Source organism: Fusarium mangiferae, assembly GCF_900044065.1.
Source record: "Fusarium mangiferae strain MRC7560 genome assembly, contig: FMAN_scaffold001, whole genome shotgun sequence".
Classification (NCBI taxonomy): domain Eukaryota; kingdom Fungi; phylum Ascomycota; class Sordariomycetes; order Hypocreales; family Nectriaceae; genus Fusarium; species Fusarium mangiferae.
This window is the reverse complement of record NW_024573921.1, coordinates 339,661-360,275: the sequence shown is the minus strand read 5'-3', so window position 1 is coordinate 360,275 and position 20,615 is coordinate 339,661. Positions and strand designations below refer to the sequence as shown.

Here is a 20,615-nt window from a genome sequence, read left to right as displayed (position 1 = left end):
AAATTGTCCTTGCGTATAAGCGTAGAGGTACCTAGCGGCAATACCGGTCCAGCTTGAGCCTGGATAGGCCTGGACGGCAACCACCATTTGAAGCTCTCTCCAGATCTCAAGTGGCATGTTGACACGAGAAGCTCAACAACGTTGGCTCTGGTGGTTGGGTGGAATATATTTCAAAGTACCATGCCATAAATTCCCTCAAGACAGCTGACTACCTACGTTGAATTAACCGGACTTCTTGGTTAGAAGTTACATGGAATCATTTCCTGCATTCACCTTTTCCGCCCCAATGATTTCTTGGTGAAGGTTTGGGGTTTAGTTAAAGCCGACACCGGGGAGAGAGGGGCCGAGTAGGCGCTCGTGGATCCTGGCACCGAAGTGGTTCGGAATTTGGTGTCCGAGCAAGGCAGGTCAAGATGAGCTCATCGAAGATATTGATGGAGCTCACCATTTTGTACATGTGAGTTCTTTTTTACTTCATGTTGGGTGAAGAGGAGGATGTTATATCATTGGTATGCTAACAGCTATCTAATGAGTGCCTATTGCGACCTTACACTCTTGAACCACATTAAATTTGGTCTATGTAAATACCGACTGAGCGACTCATCAATAATTGACCCTTTACGGTCAGGAGTGCAAGAAAACAGATTCGGATTCTTAGCCGGCTATCTGATGATCGGAGTTTAATCGACTAGATTGCTTCTCGGTGCTTGCAGACCTTGGGAGTTGCTCAGTCGAGACATACCTATCTGGAACCAGGGGTCTTGAGTGGACCTGTTGTTGTCTGGCAAGTCGAAGCACTGCATGTCACAGACTTCCATCGCTAACAACTATGGAGAAGATCCTGAGACACCGCGGTTGCGCCGTGAGGCCGGATTTTGGTCTACGTGCTTGCCGCCAGATTACGAGATTCAGCTGGAGGTTCTCTATCTGAGCGTCATCTTTTATTAGTGAGCCTTACTGATCTATTGACATCAAGATTAGCAAGAGGAGAATGCTTATTACACTTTCCGGAATCGGCAGTGGCATCGTGTAACGGACGACGCTCCGTGTGTGAAGGACGGGAACAACACCGACACCCCAATGTCTTGATAATCAGATTGTACCTAGGCTCAGTGGGCCTTGGTGTGTCCCTGCCTGTTGGGGGAGCGGCAGAATAGGTACCTAGAATTGCACTGGGCTACCTTAGGCGGCTTGCTGGTTTGGCAATCCAGGGACCGCCACCGCCGCCGAAGCCAGGACGGACAGGACTCGGTGAGAGATCGATGCCCGGGGGTGCCGGAGAAGCTGACAAAGAACTCGGATTGTTTAGTTGGGGAAGCAACATGCTTCGTCATGCTCACGGCACATAACTATGTAATGGACAGGTCTGGGTGTCCTATCAACGGTTGCCATTGTGTCGATGCGGGCCCGGTCATGAATCACAAAATGACATGAGAGGGGAGGAAAGAGCTGGTAGTTAAGAATGTTGGTAACGTATTGCTGAGACAAATAAACTCAGAGAGGTTGCTGGGTTGAAGTGTGTGGAAACACCATACGTCAAGTCCGCGACAGATCCAGTCAGACATTGAGTTGCATAGCATGGCCCCGAAAGCACGGAAACGATTCGACCGCTTGCGCCTGAAGCAATTGGCCCGGGCGAGAAGAATTGATGGATTCAGTGTCAGTTTAAAAAGGACTCCATAAGTGTAAGTAGGTAGGCAAAATTTAGGCAAAATAGCAGTGAATTAGTAGTTTGTGACGAGTCCGGAGATAGAATCGCCGCTGGGTACATCTGTGCTATGCCACGCGAGAGAAGAGACACAGCTTATCTACGTGGGTGTCTGAGTGATGCCCTCGCAAGGACATCGCATAACAGTACACATTCATGACTATAACCAATTCAAAGTCTTGACTGGTTTGATCACCGGATCCAGTCAAGACTTTGTTAGGTGAATACCTCCATGACAAGTAACTCAGTGGACGGACCTACCTACACTCTCTTCTACCAATCCACCCACTCTTTTTTTTTAGGGACTTTGACTTCTGGATTTTAGGGACCCGACTGCATCATAGCCCCATCGCTCACGCAGGGATCCCACCTATCGATGGAGGTGGATGGATTTGGATTGTTACCTTAGCTCCCCCAGCTGCTGTGCTCAGGTCTGCGGCGGGCATTGGACGCTCCCGTCGTCATAAAACCTTCCTGGCCAGGCCCCAAAACCTCGTCACCTTTTCCGTTTTCATTTCCATCTTCCAGATCTCTCTCATACTTCATCCACTCTCCCATTTGTCTTGTACAGCTTATCCTCATTCCCTTCTGTGTTGTATCTCGTTCCCCAGCCCATACTTGAACCTCAACAATGGATCCGTAGGTGCTCCCCTCAACCATCAACTTCCCAAACACCCCCACCATGACTTTGCGCTCTAGCTGCGAGCTATCATGCTCGCGCTGAGTGTTTTGCGATACGATCGCGGCTCCTCACGCTTCAATGTCTGAACACCACAAGAAAAAAAAACCTCTTTTACTGACACAATTTCTCCTCTAGATGCATGGAGCTCAAGCAGAACACGACAATCGTCGTGCTCGGCGCTTCTGGTGATCTGGCGAAAAAGAAGACGGTGGGGAGCTCCCCCAACTGCCCCTCACATACTGATGTGCTTGTGCTAACATGTTCGATTTTGCTGCGTGATAGTACCCTGCGCTTTTCGGTCTTGTAAGTGACCAGTCCATTGGACAGAGCTCTCTTCTCTCGACTAACATAACCTCAGTATCGAAATCAGTTCCTGCCCAAGGATGTCAAGATTGTCGGATATGCCCGCACCAAGATGGACCACGATGAATACATTCGACGCATCAAGTCATACATAAAGACACCCACAAAGGAGACTGAGCAGCAACTCGAGGAGTTCGCCGGGCTTTGCACCTACGTCTCGGGCCAGTACGACAAGGACGAGTCCTTCCAGGGTTTGGAGCAGCACCTCCAGGAGGTTGAGCAAGGCCGTCCCGAGAACCACCGTCTTTTCTACATGGCACTGCCTCCCAGTGTCTTCACCATTGTTTCACAGCACTTGAAGAAGATTTGTTACCCCAAGAACGGTGTCGCGCGTGTGATTGTGAGTGAAAACACCCTCATCATGGTAAAGGTTGGCTAACCATCCCCGCAGGTCGAGAAGCCCTTCGGCAAGGACCTTGCCAGTTCCCGAGAGCTTCAAAAGTCACTCGAGCCTGACTGGAACGAGCAGGAGCTGTTCCGAATTGACCACTACCTTGGTAAGGAGATGGTCAAGAACATTCTGATTCTTAGATTTGGCAACTCTTTCCTCGGCGCCACGTGGAACCGACACCACATCGACAACGTCCAGATCACCTTCAAGGAGCCCTTTGGTACCGAGGGTCGCGGTGGCTACTTTGACGAGTTCGGTATCGTTCGTGATGTCATGCAGAACCATCTCCTCCAGGTCCTTACTCTTTTGGCTATGGAGAGGCCCATCTCTTTCAACGCCGAAGATATCCGTGATGAGAAGGTTCGCGTTCTCCGTGCCATCCCAGCCATTGAGCCCAAGAACGTCATCATTGGTCAGTACGGCAAGTCTCTTGACGGTAGTAAGCCCGCCTACCGTGAGGACGACACCGTTCCCAAGGACTCGAGATGCCCCACTTTCTGTGCACTCGTTGCTTACATCAAGAACGAGCGCTGGGATGGCGTACCTTTCATCATGAAGGCCGGAAAGGCTCTCAATGAGCAGAAGACCGAGATTCGAATCCAGTTCAAGGACGTCACATCGGGTATCTTTAAGGACATTCCCCGAAACGAGCTTGTTATGCGCATTCAGCCCAATGAGAGTGTCTATATCAAGATGAACTCTAAGCTGCCTGGTCTCAGCATGCAAACTGTTGTTACCGAGCTGGATCTCACCTATCGACGACGATTCTCCGACCTCAAAATTCCCGAGGCATACGAGTCGCTTGTCCTTGACTGCTTGAAGGGTGACCAGTCCAACTTTGTCCGTGACGACGAGCTCGACGCCAGCTGGCGCATCTTCACCCCTCTCCTCCACTACCTTGACGACAACAAGGAGATTATTCCCATGGAGTACCCTTACGGTATGGTTTTAATACGAGACTGGCTGAGTTTTACTTACATTATTAATAGGTTCTCGTGGCCCTGCTGTTCTGGATGACTTCACCTCCTCTTACGGTTACAAGTTCAGCGACGCAGCTGGTTACCAGTGGCCAACAACCAATGCTGCTGCTCCTAACAAGTTGTAAGTTTAATAACTTGCATCCTGTAGGCTAGTCTGGGTGCGACGAAACACAGAAGCGGTTTGCTGATTCTTGTAGCTAATAACGCCTCCCCTACAATGAGAGAGTCACGACCGATTTCGGACTATGATATCCAAGCCTGGCGAGGCAACAAAACACCAATCAATGATTTACTCTATATAAAAAAACGATGGAAACTGTTGTCGTAACTTTTGCGACATAATGATGGGCATTTGCTTCTGGGAACTTTTTAGATGCGTTCACATTGGGGGATTGGCTCATGGTTTACGAATCGCTCAATCAAATGAAAATTTCTATTTCAATCTTGAATTTACGATTCCTAGTTTGGATGGGAATGACTTCGTAGCCATAATCCCAAGGCTCTTTATGCCCTGCCAACCTGCCTAACCAATACTTCGATAGGCTGTGGTGTTGGGCCATCGACGCCACAGATGTTCAGAGATCAAAGGGTTGAAAGACATGGTAGGCTTGCATAAACACATCATGGGTATTACGGAGGCACATCAATGGCGACGTATACCTCATCATCAGTAGTTTTTCAAGATACGAAAAGACATACTGTATGTGCCAAATAGACTAAGCACAAAATCTACCTTGCTACTGAAACGCTCTTTATTTTAATCGATGGTGGTGAATTTAATGAATCCTTGCATAACATGATATGCAACCTTCACTTTGCCCCCAAAGTCTTTTTGTGCTGACTTGTACCTGGCCTATCACATGACTAGGCGTTTCGAGCGCTCGGCCAAATGAAGCAACAATCAAGACTCCTCCAAAAGTGAACAAACGATTCACCCGACGAAACGACACCTCTTACACAGACGATCCTTCACGAAAAGAAAAAAACAAAATTAGATTTTACGGCGCCAAACTCTATAACCTTATGTATGATTCGTGCGCGCACTTCCTCACATGACCTGGCAGGTCTTCATTCGTTACCCCCAGCGCCTCTGAAGACTTCTCGCCCTGATATCAACAACTACGACCAACCACCTACTCCTCCAGGATGAGCGATCCTGCCAGCGAAATAGTCCACATCACTCAGGGCTACATACCACTATCCAAGGTTCTTACGCGACTCGCGCAATCGACTCACAATGCGCTCCAGGATCAGATTGCCGCACTGGCAAAGATGCCTTTGCCTACTGCCGCCATGAATGGAAACTCGACGGTACCGAACAGCGACGTCGAAGACGGTTCTGGCGAAAACATTGCCAAGAAGACATCGATACTGAACTTTGCTATGAGGGAGCATCGGAAATGGGTTAAAGCGCTTGTGATTACAGAATGGAGTCGAAAGGCCGACATGGTTAGCAAGCTTATCGACCTGAGATTTCACCTTCAAGGGCAAGAGGTCTTGTTCTCCGGGGCCCTTGATGTTATGGGTCACGTCAAAAGGGATTTGACGTTTGCGAGAATGCCAAGTCCTGATCTGAAAACAGCCCTCCAAGTACTGTCAACTGGAGAGGCCGCTTGGATGCCTGATGTAGGTTTTGCGCATCGCGAGACAACGGCGACCAAGCTGACTTTGCTACTAGCTCTCCTACATCGAGCCACCCCCCCTAACACGACAGGAACAAATTCAATGGATCAGCGATCTCGATACTCAACTATCATTGCGACTTAACCTCGAAGATTTCGACAAGATCCCATATCACTTCAGAAACTACGAAATCGATTCCGGCCGAGTAACATTTAAAGTTGCGGGAGAATTCGAGGTTGATCTCACAATCGCAGACGAAGATTTCGAGAAACAGTTTTGGTTCATCGACTTCCGGTTCGCTTTTGAACCAGCAGCATCTTCGATTCCCGACGGTCTAAAGAATTACCTAGAGGGGCAGGTAAATGATATCCTCAGCAAAGACGGACTGTTAGGCTGCTATCAATTCCTACACGAACTGGTCCTCACACATAAGCTCAACGAGCTCAAGAGACAAGCAAGTCAACTCAGCAGAGGTTCATGGACGGGAACCCTCAAGGTCGAGCCACTCAATCGAGCGTTGGCAATTCAATATTGGACTTCGCGCACACAGCTTGGTAGTCCGAAGAGTTGGATCTTAGTCGCCGTCAATAGCGGCCGGAAGCTCAATGGCCAACCTGATCCCAAGGCCTCAAGTCACTTGGTGGCGAAATGGTATCGAGACAATAAGGAGGTGAAGGACACGAATATTTCTTTCGACGCGGACAATTTATCAGCCGAGACCCTTCTGAAGACGGTTATTGGCCGGCATGTTGAATTCCTTTTGGGCAGCATACACAGCAGATTGCAGGCCTTCCCTCGTTTCCAAAATCGAGATGCTGCTATGATTTTGAACATCTCTCACGATGATCCCGCGACTTCATTCTTAAGTATGCAGGTCGGTTACAAAGATAGCGCATCCCTGCTTGTGGAGCCAACAACTGGTGTTTTCGCTGTCAAGCCTCATTCGAAGTTCACTATCCAACATGAACATTTATTAAATAACGGAAAGAATCCGGCGGATGACGGCGCAGCTTGCTTGGAGAATGTGAGATGTGGAGTCATGGAAGATGAGCTTATTCGCCGCGGAAGTACGACAGGCTGGACTACCAAGAAGAGTCCTTTGAGCAAGGATGAGTTGAGATCTTTGACCAATACCCGCGAATGGACCAAAACGATTTGGCTTCAGAGAACTGGCTGGGACCCAAACTGGTTCGTTATGGTCATGCTGAGTCCGAGCGGGGATGCGTGGTGGCTTGTTGATGTGTAAGTTGGGATAGAGTACCAATAGTTGTGTTTGCAATGCACTAACATGTTTGATAGCAGCCGAAACGCAAATGGACAGTCGAATCGCCTGTCATCGAAGCTTCCTCTCAATAAGGGCTATCCTCATCTTGAAGATGAGTTCTGGAACAACCTAACCCTGTTCGCGACTGGCATGATTGCTCAGGCAGTGGACCAACACGAGCTTTATCGGCACAACATCAAGTTCCTACTGAAAGACACAAGAAATTGGTCTCTTCCCCAGCAGGTCCGACTCCCGACCCTCGAAATCTCTCTCTCAGACATCTTCCCATCCATGGTCCCCAACGTGGCGGAGAAGAATAATGCAAAGGCTGCAAATGAGTCCAGCACTGGTCCAGAGACCTCTAGGCTTGGACCAGTTGCGCCAACTGCATCCACATCGGGCATTTCAACCAGGCAACCATGGGCCGACAATATCGTCTCAATCAGGTTTAAGGGTGTTGAGCCTGTCGACAAAGAAGCCTCTGGTGCAGGGGGTCCCATCTCAGATGTTGCTTTCATGTGCGTTTCCGATGCTATCATCAAGGTCAGCAAACCCGCCAAGTTCGCCATGCTCAAGGGCCACATGGTTGGTCGCGATGTCTCTTGGAAAGCACGTACGGGCGAATTTTGCTTACGAATGCGCTCAAATATCGGACGCTCTATCTTGGAGAACCTGAAGGCTCGGGTCAAAGCCGTGGATCGGTTTGTCAGCTTCTTTGAATCATTGGATAAGGCGAGGGGCTTTATAAAGGCCGAGTCAGTGAGTTTGAAGGAGGTGACTTTCTCCTATGGACCTCCAGCATCGCAGGCGGTCGAGAACGCCGAAGCTTCGCGTCTCTGGAGAGTGGCGCTGGATCTCTCCAACAATGATATTGACATCCAGGTGCAGGAGACTAATCCTCACCTTCCAGTCACTGATTTGATGCAAAAGCTTGTCAATGGTGCTAATGGTATTGGGGCTCTTATGGACTGGCTCCCTGTGTCCCTACCAACCATGGAAGCTTTCAAGAAGATCAGGGAGGCATGGTCCGACATTGAAGCCCATCGACATGGACGGTTCAAGTTTGTAATGAACTCAACGGATGAGATGTCATTTGAGTACCTCCTTGCCGGCACTGGCCCTGGAAACCAACAGGTACAGCGCAGCATCACATTCCTCGGCCAGATCAAGCAGCGTCGAGGTGAGCCGTGGTGGCATATCGAGCGGAAGATTCCCTCTAGCGGCTTGCCTTCTTCCAATGATGAATTTTCCGCAGCACTCAAGCCTGTTTGGGATGGGAAGGGGGATGACTGGCGTGGTCTTGTCACTGGAGCAGCAGGCCGACCAGAAAATGGCATCATTGGCCTTCTTCTAGCCATCGACGAAGCTATCCGGCCACTGGCTGGCTCGACTTTCCAAAACAAATCAGAGGTGGTCATCTTGGAGTGAAACAATCACACTGCACATATTACGACGAGCTTAATTTCCATCAACCATGGTGTTGGAAGGGCTTCTTTTTTATTATCATCATTAGACGAGCGGCGAACTGGAGGGTTTAAAACAAAGCGGATGAGTGTTTTTGCGATAGCTTAATGATACCTCTATATGAACACGGAATACCATTATATTGACTACGGTTCAAGCCAACAAAACTGCTGATTGGGTAGATGATATTGTAAATGATTTGACGTGCTATTGTATTGCATCTTGCTTAACCTATATCTTTCTATTGCCCATCAAGTAATAATACAGCTTTTTGTCCCAATATGCATTCACCTTTCCGTTCTAAAACACCTCTGGCCTTGGCCCATCACCAAAGTATATACATGCATTATTCCCCGCTACTTAAAATGCCGTACAGGGATATGTGAAGTCGCAACGACAGAAAATTGCTGAATGTCGTTAAGATACTCCAAGCCCGTAGCTTCAAGGCCCTCCTTCGCCGCTGTGGCAGCATCATAGCCGGCGCGCAGGCTAGCAACAGCACCGATGCGAGTGAAGGAACCACCAGCGACAGCAAGACGCCCGCCAAAGTTCTGTGTTAACTCGGTGTGCGCAGCCCTCAGGCGATCTTGGTGGCCAACGTAGTGCTGGGGGATGCACTCTCTAGCAAAATTGGCTGTGGCGTAAGCTGGAGCATCACGCGGGATGCCGAGATGACGCTCGAGCAGATTGCGAGCTTGGAGAATGGCCTCGTCCTCAGTTGGGGGGGTGACATCAGGACGATCGTAGTAGTGGCCGCCCATGAGGACGAAGAGCTTGGTACCAGCAGGCTCATCCTTTGAGCGAGTCTGAACGTCAGAATCAAAAAAGACACCGAGAGCGTGCTCAGGGTTAAGCTCAGGGGCCACGGAGTTGGGGATGAGATAGCCGAAACCGGGAGGCTTCAAATTTTCTCGTGGGAACCAGATGTTGACAGTCATGACAGAGACGGAATGTGCCGTTGAGAGCGAAGGGAGTTTGTCCCCTGTGAGACGAGCAATATCTTGTGCAGATAGCGTTGAGATGACCTTATCATATACCTTGGAGTTGTGCTCGGACTTGTTCTTGGCGTTGGAACTGGTAATCTGACATGTGCTGTTAGGAACGTCGACCAGGCCACAAGGGGAAGATATCTTACATGAACTTGCTGGTTAGTTTTATTGTGAACGACATCCTGCACGGCCTCGCCGGTTTTTATGGTGACGTTCGGTTGCTCCCGTAGGGCAGCAGATAGAGCTTGCGGCAGCGACTCCATGCCCTTGTCACCAAAGTCCACCAGCGCACTCCTTGGCTCCAGGGCCATCTTCTGAATCTGCTTGTCCTGGCCTAGAGTTTCGAGGAGAGTCTGCTCAGCCACAGGCATAGGGCGCGCCGACAGGCCGGGGTTTGGCAGGTACCAGCCCCAATACACGCGATCCAGAACACTGCGAGCGCTCAGCTTGTCGATATCACCGCCATAGATACCATGCATCATGGCTGAAGCCAAGGTACCTACGCCCTTTCGACTGTTGCTCACGGCGTAGAGCCATTCAGATACCGAGTAGTCCTTGGAAGGGAGAGTTCTCTTGCGCAAAGAGTTGATGCCCAGTCCAAGACTGGCACCGATGCTCTCAAGGTAGAGCGGCTCACGGAAGATATCAAAGATACTAACATTGGGAGGCATGGGAACGAGATGGTCTGGGTAGTAGATATATCGTGGCTGTTGCCTCGGGGAGTTGACAACGAGTCCAAGATCGAGAGCCTAGAGTGTGGCATGTTAACGGAGTGCGCTTTTGGTGCTGCAGCAAATGTTCTTACCAGATCGTAGAGAACAAGGTCATCGAAGCGAAATGTGTTGCCAGCTAGAGAAGACAACGACCGAGCACCACGCTCAAAAGATACGGTACCGCTCTTCCCCTCAACATCGACGGGTACTCTATCTGTCTTGATCCATCCTCCCAATCTATCACTCGATTCGTATAATGTAATCTTGGCCGTCGAGGGGAGTTTCTTTGCGAGGTAGTATGCCGCCGTGAGACCCGTCAATCCACCTCCCAAGACTGCGATATTCGCGTCCTTCGCCTGCGACACAAATGTCCGTCCATTGTTGAAGGACTGCGTGTAATTGCACGCGACAATGGGTCGTCGCTGAGTCAGTGCCGAGCTTGTGCTGAGGCTCCGGATGGCATCAAGACGTCGGAGGGGCATTGGGAGGTGAGGTTTCGCTGGTGAGCTCAGGAGAGCTACAGCCGTAGATTCTGCTCGACGGCGACTCATTGCTAGAGATCAATTGATCATGGCCGAGGTGCTTAGTATGTATGAGGGTATGTTACGAGAAAGAGGAAGATCGAAAGATGGTGGAGTGTTGAACCAAGGGTCCTGCGCCATGAGCCGGCATTCTTCCGTGTGCGTCATCATCAGGCAGGGCACCGCGGAGAAAGGACTACCTTACCTACCAATATCATAGGTACCTACATACTACAAGGCAGGTTGAGGTTAAGGTAATTCTAGATGTTTGAATCCATTTGCAAAATTCTTCTTTGGCGAAGCACGGGATTACAATACCACAAGTGGTTGGGAACAGTCATCGTAGTAGCCATGAAACCCGTCGTTTTCATTCTCCCCATCGCGCACACCGCTTTGAAGCATCATGATGCGCAATCTACTGGCCTCTTTTTGCTTCTTGGCCTCTATGTATATGATAGTAAACAAGATGGCTTGGGCTGCTTCAAATCACAACCAAGAAATACCAAACCCCCAAACGCCCTTCCATGCTCTGCCACATCGGCCACAGACATTACAAAGCAACCGTAAAAGTACATGTCCTTCGTTCACAGCTTTTCTGTTCATCAAGGCCGCATATTTCCCGTCCCTGGGCTTCTAGGGACTTTGACCATGGGTATCGTGATCTCTTTTCGACCAATCTATCTCCCTTTTCCTCCTCTCATTCTCATTTAACCAATGACATCAGTCTCCTGCTTAACATCGGTCTCCTCCCCCTTGATGAGCTCTTCAGGAGCTTGGTCATCCACAAACTTTCTCTCGCTGGGGTGCTCTGTGCTTTCACCAGCGGTCCAGACCTTGTCCTTAAAGCCACCTTGCTGACCTTCCTCGTGCGCAAAAGCGCAGCTTGGGTTGAGGCAAGGGTTAAACCTGCACTTGGTCTTGACGTGAGTGAATTTGCAGTCGGGATTTGTGCAGCCAGCGCCGTTTCGACAGAGAGGCATTGATGGGTGCTTGAAAGGGCACTGAGGATTTTGGCAGTTGGGGAAGAACTTGCAGTCTAGTTCGCTCTGGTGGGCCAGACGGGCCGCCGGTGAAGGATGCCGCGCGACGCATTTTCGGTTCTTGCACGCAGCTCCGAAACTACAGTTATCGTTTACATCGACCGATGTTCCCTGAGGGGCGGCGGGTGACTGGTGGGCAAATTTGCAGTCCTTGTTGGTACATCTCAAGTTGTACTTGCAAACCGTCTCGTCCGGGTTCAGTTGCTCACGTTTCTCGCCGGACATGTCGACATCCTCACCCTCGCCCTCGAAACCAGCATTATTGCCGCTCTGTCGGTCGTTGAAACCCTTGCGGTAGTTACCTCTGCCGGGGTGTTGCGTACGGTCGAATAGAGACTTTCCTCCACGGCGTTGCTGTCCATATGGACCCTGAAATCCACCTCCACTCATGATCTGTTGCATTTGAAGCATCATCTGGCTCTGCTGTTCCAGAATAGCGGCGAACTCGGCCGAGTTGGGCTGGCCACCTTGCATCATCCACTGCGCCTGAGGACCGCCAGCAGCCATGTTAGCGAGACCAGCCTGAAGGTTAGCAGTGCGGTTGTTGTGCCGCCCGATTCCACCCCGGCCTGTTCTGGGCCCATTTGGCGGTGTACGGCCATGAGTGTTGATACGTTCGCTTCCTGTTTGGCCTCTAACACGGTGAAGTGCAGAATCGCCAGCTCGGTCCATGGCTTTGTTCATCTGTCCGAACATGCGCTTATCACGTCCCCCGCGCTGGTTACCGTTTCGCATTGAGCGTGGGCCGGTAGGTCTAGTAGAAGTCAGTGATTTGGTGATACGAGGTAATATGATGGGGTTGGCATACGCATTCAATTCTGACACATCACCAGCATTCATGTCTGTATCCACATCGCCTTCTGTTGTCGCGTCTTGACTTGTACCAGGCGCTGCATTGCCCCCGCCGTTGAACTGAGCATTTAGAGCATCGATCTGTTCAAAGAGCCACTGAGAGAAGTTGCGAGTGCTGGGGTCGTCCGAGCCAAGGCCAAGTAGATCTCCCGAGAGTTCGGCTGCGATTTCATCCTGAGACTTCCCGTTCACAAGCATGAGTATAATATACTCTGCTAGGGCGGAGTCATCGGCACCGCCAGTTCCCCATCCAACCTCGACGAGTTTGGGCTGGATGGCGGCATTGAGAGCCTCGGCCAGGGGCGTGTTGAGGCTGACTTCGACGGGCATGATGAATGAGTGCGCAGTCGTAGTCGGAGGGATGAGTAGTTTATGTGGTGAGGTTGAGGTGAGTTTTGGTGGCGGAAGAATTCGCCGTGAAGTTGGATCGGAGGCGAAGCTTTGAGTCAGGGACGCGTCTTTTGGAATAGGTGGAGTAAAATAAATCGCGTCGCGTGAGCTAGTTCCTGGTCGCAATGTAGTAAAGAGCGCAGACGTCGAATCGCTAGGTGAGGGGTGATCTGGTGATGTTGCGACGTCGTACGAATCAGCAATGGAGCGAGGTTTTGGTTGATTCAAGACAGAGATGAAGTTGGCAAAGGTCTGTTCAAGGAACGCAGAAGTCGTCAAGAATGGGTCCGGGCCAGTGGAGTCACGTGATGGGGCCGATCAGTCATTGTTCCGTGGTTCATGCAAGTGTGACTTTGTTCTCTTTGTAATAAAGTTAGCACAACTGACAGCCTTCCAGTTGTCCATTCACTGATGAGCTGTCGCAGTGAACAGTGCTACTGTTTGGACTGTTGTCTAGGTATTGCTAAGCAAGCAAGGAGGCTCTTTCATTCACGACCAGAAAAAAAAATGATGATACGCTATCTATCACGGACCAGAAGCTTCGGTGGCCAACGAATAAGAAGTACATGCGATTAGTCATGCCTTTGTGGCATTTGCAATGAAACTCTCTTTATTGTATTTTGTAAACATCAACTGTTGGCTTTTACACGGAAATGTTGGTTGTTGTTCGGACGCTAGGGTACACTTCTTTCTTCCCTCCTCCATGAAGACGAAGCTATTTATGGAATCATCATGAACACATCTCTTTGCTCAGTCATCTGAGAGTATCTAAAAATGACGTTTTGTTTCTTTGTACTAGGTACTCGAGCTTGTTTCCTCGTAGACTGAGAACATGCCCCCGGTATCCAATTCCTTGGATTAGTAGGTAACTAGCGAGGTTTTGGGGCTAAAGAACGGTGCTGGCTAGCAGTTTAGATGTCGATGTCAACGTTCATTACCACCCAAGGTTACATTTCTCCTCTTTCCAAGTTCATCAATTGCTTTGTTACATGTAGTTTTTGGATGTCTTGATTGATGTCAGGTGGTAGCTTTTGGAGCTTTCCCCGGGCGAGTCTACCTACCAGTCTAGGTACTAACCCAGTCTGCCAACCCAAGGTTAGTAGGTAGTATGGAGGTAAATTGGAGGGGGTTGGAGATGGCTGAGACAACATGTCGCCACCCATGTGTACCTACGACTCAAGGAAAGTATTTGAAGCCCGCCTACGGAGTACATAGTCGGTATACGGAGTACACGTAGTCAAGATATCGTCTGGTGTTATCAAGTATTGTTTCTAGCTTTTTTTTTTTTTTTTTTTTTTTTTTTTTTTTTTTTTTTTTACATAGTAATAGTAACTTAGCAGCTTGCTACGTGAACGAGAACATACGACAGCAACAAGCTTACTGCATCGAGAGCCCCATCTAACCAGGGAGATGCAGAGCATTAATCATGCTATGAGTCGTCCAAACCTGAGATTCCAGACCACAATCATCCCTCTGCAGACGCAGTGTGAGCAGCTGATGTAACATGAAGCTTGAGCTGCAGCAAAGAACCAGCCTCGTCCCCTCTCTACGAATTAAGCTGCCATAGCTCCCCTGGTGCTGAGGGGCTGTACCACTGCCGCTACTTGCTGACTGGTTCTCATCTATCTCACTACGTATCCTCATCCTGATCCTTTTCATTGTCGGGCTCAGCCCTGCTACTGTCGCAAATATAGCAACTGGCTGACCATCGAGTCAATCATATGCGGGCATTATTGTCTCAGCACTGCAAGCCCCTCAAGTGCCGTGTCCCAAGGCCCTAGATAGTCGACTACCTTACGGCAGCTACTCTACTGACCGGAACTCGGCTGGGGGTTGCAACGCGTTTTGAAGATCCCACTTACCCAACCTTGCCTTGGACGTATTGGATCGAATCCTTGAAACCAATCCATCCATTCCTGTCTCCGACCGTTGGATACACCATCAGTTAATTTACTGGCTTCTTTTCTCTCTCTGGTGCAGCCAGCACAAAAGGCCACAGCCAAACCATCTGCAAACAACAGCCGCTGGAAATCTCGGTTGGTAGTGTAACGTAACGTTGCGCGCACTTCAAGGTTGTCTGTCATACCCTTCCTCACCTCTCCTCCCTGCAGCTCCAGCTACTGTACTGTAGGCCCTGGACGGATAGCAACATTGAGCTATTGGATTGGATTGGGTTGGATTGGATTAGCAGTGCAGTTACCTGCAGCCGCATGTATATCGAAAACAAGCTCGACGCCATCCCATCAAATCAGCCTTTGTCGGGAGATAAATAATTCAACCCCGCCCAGCCAACCCAGCTCCAGCTCCAGCTCCAGCTCCAGCCAGGCTAGGGATCACCACTCACTCACTACCTTTATACCAGACGAGGCGGAGCTGGGGGATCATCGCCAGTCTTATTAAACGGGGCCTGGCGCTTAAAATCCTCCGTACTATTCATATCCACCCAAAATCATACATCCCTTTCTTTATACAGTACATAAGCACTTGTCCTCTCACCCAATTCACATCTTTACTCTGTACCTCTCATTTCTCATCGTATAAAAAACAACATCGGCGATATGTGGTCCAAGGCCAAGGCTCTCCTGGCCATCGCCGCCTTCGCCCTCACTCCCGTCGACGCCATATGGCCAGTGCCCAAGAAGATCTCAACGGGAGACAAGGTGCTCTTCATCGATCAAAGCATCGATATCACCTACAATGGAGACTTTGTATGCTGGACACCCCCTGGTTCTGTTTTTGATTCCTGTAACCACTCCGCGCAACTTGATACTGAGACCTTGCTTGAAAAACAGATGCCCTACACTTATAACTACCAGCCTGATGCCGGCTCCAAGTTCAACAGCAAGCAGATCGTTCAGGCCGGTGTGTCACGTGCTCTTCAGGCCATCTTCAACGACAACTTTGTGCCATGGAAGCTTCGTGAGCGCAACTCGGATTTTGAGCCGGATCTGCAGAAGAAGCAGTGGGTGAAGTCACTCAAGATTGTCCAAACCGAGGAGGATGACAAGAGCACTTTCAAACCTCTCGCTGGCGAGGTTGATGAGTCGTATTCGCTCACACTTTCTGAAAAGGGTGAGGCTTCTATCAAGGCCAAGTCGTCCACGGGTATTCTGCACGGACTCGAGACATTCTTGCAGCTCTTCTTCAAGCACAGCTCTGGCACTTCATGGTACACGCCGCACGCGCCTGTCACCATCCAGGATTCGCCCGAGTATCCCCACCGCGGTATTCTGCTTGACGTTGCCCGTAGTTTCTTCGAGGTTGAACACATCAAGCGCACCATCGATGCCATGTCCTGGAGCAAGCTGAATCGCCTTCACCTTCACATAACTGACTCGCAGTCCTGGCCTCTTGAAATTCCCGCTCTGCCCAAGCTGGCAGAGAAGGGAGCATACCGTAAAGGCCTCACCTACTCTCCCGAGGACCTGGCCGGAATTTACGAGTATGGTATCCACCGTGGAGTCGAGGTGATCATGGAGATTGACATGCCTGGCCACATTGGTGTGGTTGAGCTTGCGTACAAGGATCTCATTGTTGCATATAACGAGAAGCCATATCAGTGGTGGTGTAAGGAACCGCCCTGTGGTGCGTTCCGGATGAACAGTACTGACGTATATGACTTCCTCGACACCTTGTTCGAGGATCTCTTCCCTCGCATCTCACCTTACAGCGCATATTTCCACGCTGGCGGCGATGAGCTCAACCACAACGACTCCATGCTCGACCCGGGTGTGCGCTCCAACAAGACTGAAGTTCTGGCACCTCTCTTGCAGAAGTTTGTCGATTATACTCACGGCAAGATTCGTGACGCTGGTTTGACGCCATTTGTTTGGGAGGAGATGATTACTGAGTGGAATATGACACTCGGCAAGGATGTTGTGATTCAGTCGTGGCTCGGCAACGGCGCTGTCAAGGCCATGGCTGAGGCTGGTCACAAGGTCATTGACAGCGATTATAACTTCTGGGTGAGTAGTAATTCAGTTTCCTTGAAAACGTGACTTTTGCTGACTGATAACCGAAGTATCTTGATTGTGGTCGTGGACAATGGCTCAACTTTGATAATGGCGAAGCTTTCAAGACCTACTACCCGTTCAACGACTGGTGCGGCCCCACCAAGAGCTGGCGGCTCATCTACTCACACGACCCTCGTGCCGGTCTGTCTGAGGAGGCTGCCAAGCTTGTGCTTGGCGGTGAGGCGGCGGTATGGACAGAAACCATCGACAGCGTCAACCTTGACACTATCGTCTGGCCCCGCGCCGCTGTTATGGGCGAGGTTCTCTGGTCAGGCCGAACCGACGCCTCAGGCCAGAACAGATCGCAGTACGACGCTGCACCTCGACTGGCTGAGCTGCGCGAGCGCATGGTGGCTCGTGGTGTAAGTGCATCGCCAATCCAGATGCCGTTCTGCACGCAGGGCAATGCTACCGAGTGCGCACAGTTTGAAGGATAAGGAAGCGGGCGATGCCATTCATGAATTTCCTTGTACATAGTTTGATGAAACAGCAATTAACAGAATCTTTGTCGTACCCTCTTGCACTGAATCCTGAAACGGAGCCAGAAGGAATGCGGGGCCGAAGTCTCGGCACGGTGGGCGGAGCATGCCGGCTCCGAAAGAAAGCTTTGTGGGGCATGAAGTTGAAGATGAAAGTCGAAGCGGACGCGATTGTTACTCCGCATGATCCGCCCTTGTTTTATCGGTTCACCGCGGGCACCGTATGGGTTGCATACTGACATCTCGAGGCATCTACGCTAAGTCTTGATCGTCACTAGAGCCGTTAAACCTCGGCATGTGAAGGAATCCGGGGACGAGTAGGGGAATAGATGATTGGCCGAGGAAAGACAACCAATGGTCTGGAGTGTACTCCCAAGACTCCGTACTGTATGATGGGTTGGCAATCGCATTCGTGAGCGTTCATTCGTTGGACCATTTCTCTTTGGCGGATGTGGATATGGGCTTGTGCTCTGTAGATCAGGTTGCCGAATCGGGTATCCTGATCGTTGAGTTCATCCCCGCCGGTGTTAGAGCCGAGAACGGTTTTGCACTCCGACCTCGCGTTTTATTTAGCTTTTTAAGAACGAAAGTAAATCTTGAGATGAGATGAGAGCAGAGTTTGCGAAATCTGGGGAAGCTGCTGTAAGTCATTATGCTTCTGGCCAACCTTGACTCTCGTCGGTTTGGCTTGCGAGACCATTCACAGCCAAGACAAGGCTAATGGGTCAAGGAACAACAACGCCAACGTCTTGAAGAGCAACAACTAGGGGAATCCAGTGCCGGTATTATCCCATCGCTGATTTGAAACATCAATTACCCCGCCATATCATGCAAAGCGAAAAACCCTCCTCCCCACCATACAGAGGTCATGCATATGAAAATCCCCTCTTCATAGCTAACATCGCCTCGGTAGGAAGCCAGGTGTTTCGTTGATACCATACCGCTTCAAGGAAGAGATTGTAAAAGTGACGTCTTGTCTTGCATTTTGCCCATCATAAGTCCTCGGGCACGGAGACTCGGTTATCATGGCCCTTCCGTTCCTCCAACAGTTGCTGTGCTACGAGACTAGCCTATCCAAGATATAGAGCATGGGCAGGGAGTTATATTTATAAGCTTCTAGATCCATAACTAACGGCGGTTGAGGCCAGTGGGCTCTGCATCTATCTAGTCCTCGTCCGTGCTCTTGATGCTCGGATAGATCCAACCACACATGACTAGAAGCGCTACCCACACTCTATAATTGCTTGAACCCCAGGATACTCTTTCTACCAGGCAAACTTTGGCTTGTTGAGTTTGACTTTCTACCACTTACAAACTGGTAGATCTCTTCAATCTTTCAGCATGGGTGTCGTGGAAGCTCTTCTGGAGCAAATCTCCGTCAAGACCACATTCATCGTCCTCTTCATCGCCTACGGAGTCTATTCTATAATCTGCCGCATTGACGAACACCGAAGAATCAGACGCCTCGGTCGCTATGGACCTCAACTGAAAACATATGCTCCTTGGAGTAAGTCGAATCCCACCCTTGCATGTTGAGTCCATTCACATTTACCCCTTCCAGGCCTTGATCTCGTCGTGAGATTCGTCAGATCTACCGTCAAGCACAACAACCTGGCATCCTGGAGAGATGGTATCTTTGGGCCCTTGAACTCATGGACGGCTGAGGCTCGTCTTCTTGGTGTTCGAACAATTTTCACCGCCGACCCAGCGAACCTCAAAGCCATATTGGCAACCCAGTTCGTCGACTACGGCAAAGGACAGCCATTCCACGCAGAATGGAAGGACTTTCTCGGTGATAGTATCTTCACTACTGATGGCCCTTCCTGGCATGCCAGTCGGCAGCTCATCAGGCCTCAATTTACAAGGGATCGTGTGAGTGACTTGCACTGCTTCGAGGCCCATATGCAGACCCTTTTCAAGGCCATTGCGAACCGAGGACCACTTCAAGGCGAGGGCCAACTGGTCGACATGAACAATACAGATGGAAAGGTCTTGGACATCAGTGATTTATTCTTCCGCTATACTCTCGACGTGGCTACTGAGTTTCTTCTCGGGTGGGATGTCAAGTCTCTCACGTGAGTAACCAACCAACAAATAATATGATATGATATGGTATGGATCACTCACTGACATATACAACTCAGTACGCCAAAGCAAGAATTTGCAGAAGCCTTCAACGAAGTCCAGCACATTCAAAACATCATCGCTCGTGTCGGAAAACTTCGCCATATTATCCCCAAGTATCGTTTCTGGCGCGGTCTCAACACGGTCAACCACTTCATCAACTTCTACATTGAACGTGCACTCCGTCTAAGCCCCGAAGAGTTGGCTTCCAAGACGAAGGACGATCACAGCTATACGTTTCTGCATGCACTCGCTGGCTTTACACGGGACCGAACAGTGCTCCGTGATCAGATAATCGCTGTTCTGCTTGCGGGGCGAGACACCACTGCTGCGACGCTATCATGGACTCTCTATGAACTTGGTAGATATCCTAATGCTGTGAGAAAGTTGCGCGCTGAGATCATTTCCACACTTGGAACTGAGCGCACGCCAACATACGAGGATCTCAAGAGTATGAGTTATCTCAAGGCTGTTCTCAACGAAACTCTTCGTCTATACCCGGCTGTTCCTTTCAACGTTCGTCTTGCTCTCAAGGACACGACCCTTCCTCGAGGCGGCGGTCCAGATGGTTCTGAGCCGCTCCCCGTTCTGAAGGACTCGCCAGTTGCATATTCCACCCTCGTCATGCAGAGACGTTCGGATCTGTATCCTCCTATCAGCGATACATTTGCTGATCCTCAGATCTTCAGCCCCGAGAGATGGGCCCACTGGCATCCCAAGCCCCATGATTACATCCCTTTCAACGCTGGTCCTAGAATCTGCATCGGTCAGCAGTTTGCTTTGACGGAGATGAGCTATGTTCTGGTCCGCCTGTTCCAGAAATTTGATCGTGTGGAGAGTCAGATGAAGGACATTGATGGAGGCGAGCCGCTCCTCAAAGCAGACATTGTCTTGTCACCAGGTCAGGGGGTCAAGGTTGCATTCTGGGAAGCCCAGGATTAGTCTTCTGGTGTTATATAAATAATGATGTTTGCGTGGATGATGCACAAATTTGATATGCACGATATCGAGATGTTCGT

The 20,615-nt window shown here is 50.1% G+C and overlaps 6 protein-coding genes across 6 annotated transcripts; 4 read left to right on the top strand and 2 right to left on the bottom strand.

Annotated features, from left to right (window-relative positions):
• Positions 1 to 2,339: 2,339 nt before the first annotated feature.
• Positions 2,340 to 4,325, top strand: FMAN_00641 (putative ZWF1-glucose-6-phosphate dehydrogenase; the record flags this gene model as incomplete). Its single annotated transcript, XM_041820711.1, has 7 exons — positions 2,340 to 2,347; positions 2,526 to 2,598; positions 2,673 to 2,693; positions 2,749 to 3,093; positions 3,145 to 4,084; positions 4,134 to 4,245; positions 4,322 to 4,325. 7 exons carry the CDS (start codon positions 2,340 to 2,342, stop codon positions 4,323 to 4,325), a joined length of 1,503 nt encoding a protein of 500 aa, XP_041675972.1.
• A 945-nt stretch (positions 4,326 to 5,270) lies between these two features.
• Positions 5,271 to 8,439, top strand: FMAN_00640 (uncharacterized protein; the record flags this gene model as incomplete). Its single annotated transcript, XM_041820600.1, has 3 exons — positions 5,271 to 5,750; positions 5,803 to 6,989; positions 7,050 to 8,439. The coding sequence occupies 3 exons, from the start codon at positions 5,271 to 5,273 to the stop codon at positions 8,437 to 8,439; spliced, it is 3,057 nt and encodes a 1,018-aa protein (XP_041675971.1).
• A 392-nt stretch (positions 8,440 to 8,831) lies between these two features.
• Positions 8,832 to 10,728, bottom strand: FMAN_00639 (uncharacterized protein; the record flags this gene model as incomplete). The annotated part of the gene is made up of 3 exons (XM_041820489.1): positions 8,832 to 9,557; positions 9,611 to 10,213; positions 10,270 to 10,728. 3 exons carry the CDS (start codon positions 10,726 to 10,728, stop codon positions 8,832 to 8,834), a joined length of 1,788 nt encoding a protein of 595 aa, XP_041675970.1.
• A 677-nt stretch (positions 10,729 to 11,405) lies between these two features.
• FMAN_00638 (uncharacterized protein) lies at positions 11,406 to 12,920 on the bottom strand (the record flags this gene model as incomplete). Its single annotated transcript, XM_041820378.1, has 2 exons — positions 11,406 to 12,492; positions 12,547 to 12,920. The coding sequence occupies 2 exons, from the start codon at positions 12,918 to 12,920 to the stop codon at positions 11,406 to 11,408; spliced, it is 1,461 nt and encodes a 486-aa protein (XP_041675969.1).
• A 2,618-nt stretch (positions 12,921 to 15,538) lies between these two features.
• FMAN_00637 (uncharacterized protein) lies at positions 15,539 to 17,430 on the top strand (the record flags this gene model as incomplete). Its single annotated transcript, XM_041820267.1, has 3 exons — positions 15,539 to 15,688; positions 15,773 to 16,945; positions 17,002 to 17,430. 3 exons carry the CDS (start codon positions 15,539 to 15,541, stop codon positions 17,428 to 17,430), a joined length of 1,752 nt encoding a protein of 583 aa, XP_041675968.1.
• A 1,383-nt stretch (positions 17,431 to 18,813) lies between these two features.
• FMAN_00636 (uncharacterized protein) lies at positions 18,814 to 20,538 on the top strand (the record flags this gene model as incomplete). The annotated part of the gene is made up of 3 exons (XM_041820156.1): positions 18,814 to 18,979; positions 19,034 to 19,547; positions 19,617 to 20,538. 3 exons carry the CDS (start codon positions 18,814 to 18,816, stop codon positions 20,536 to 20,538), a joined length of 1,602 nt encoding a protein of 533 aa, XP_041675967.1.
• Positions 20,539 to 20,615: the final 77 nt, after the last annotated feature.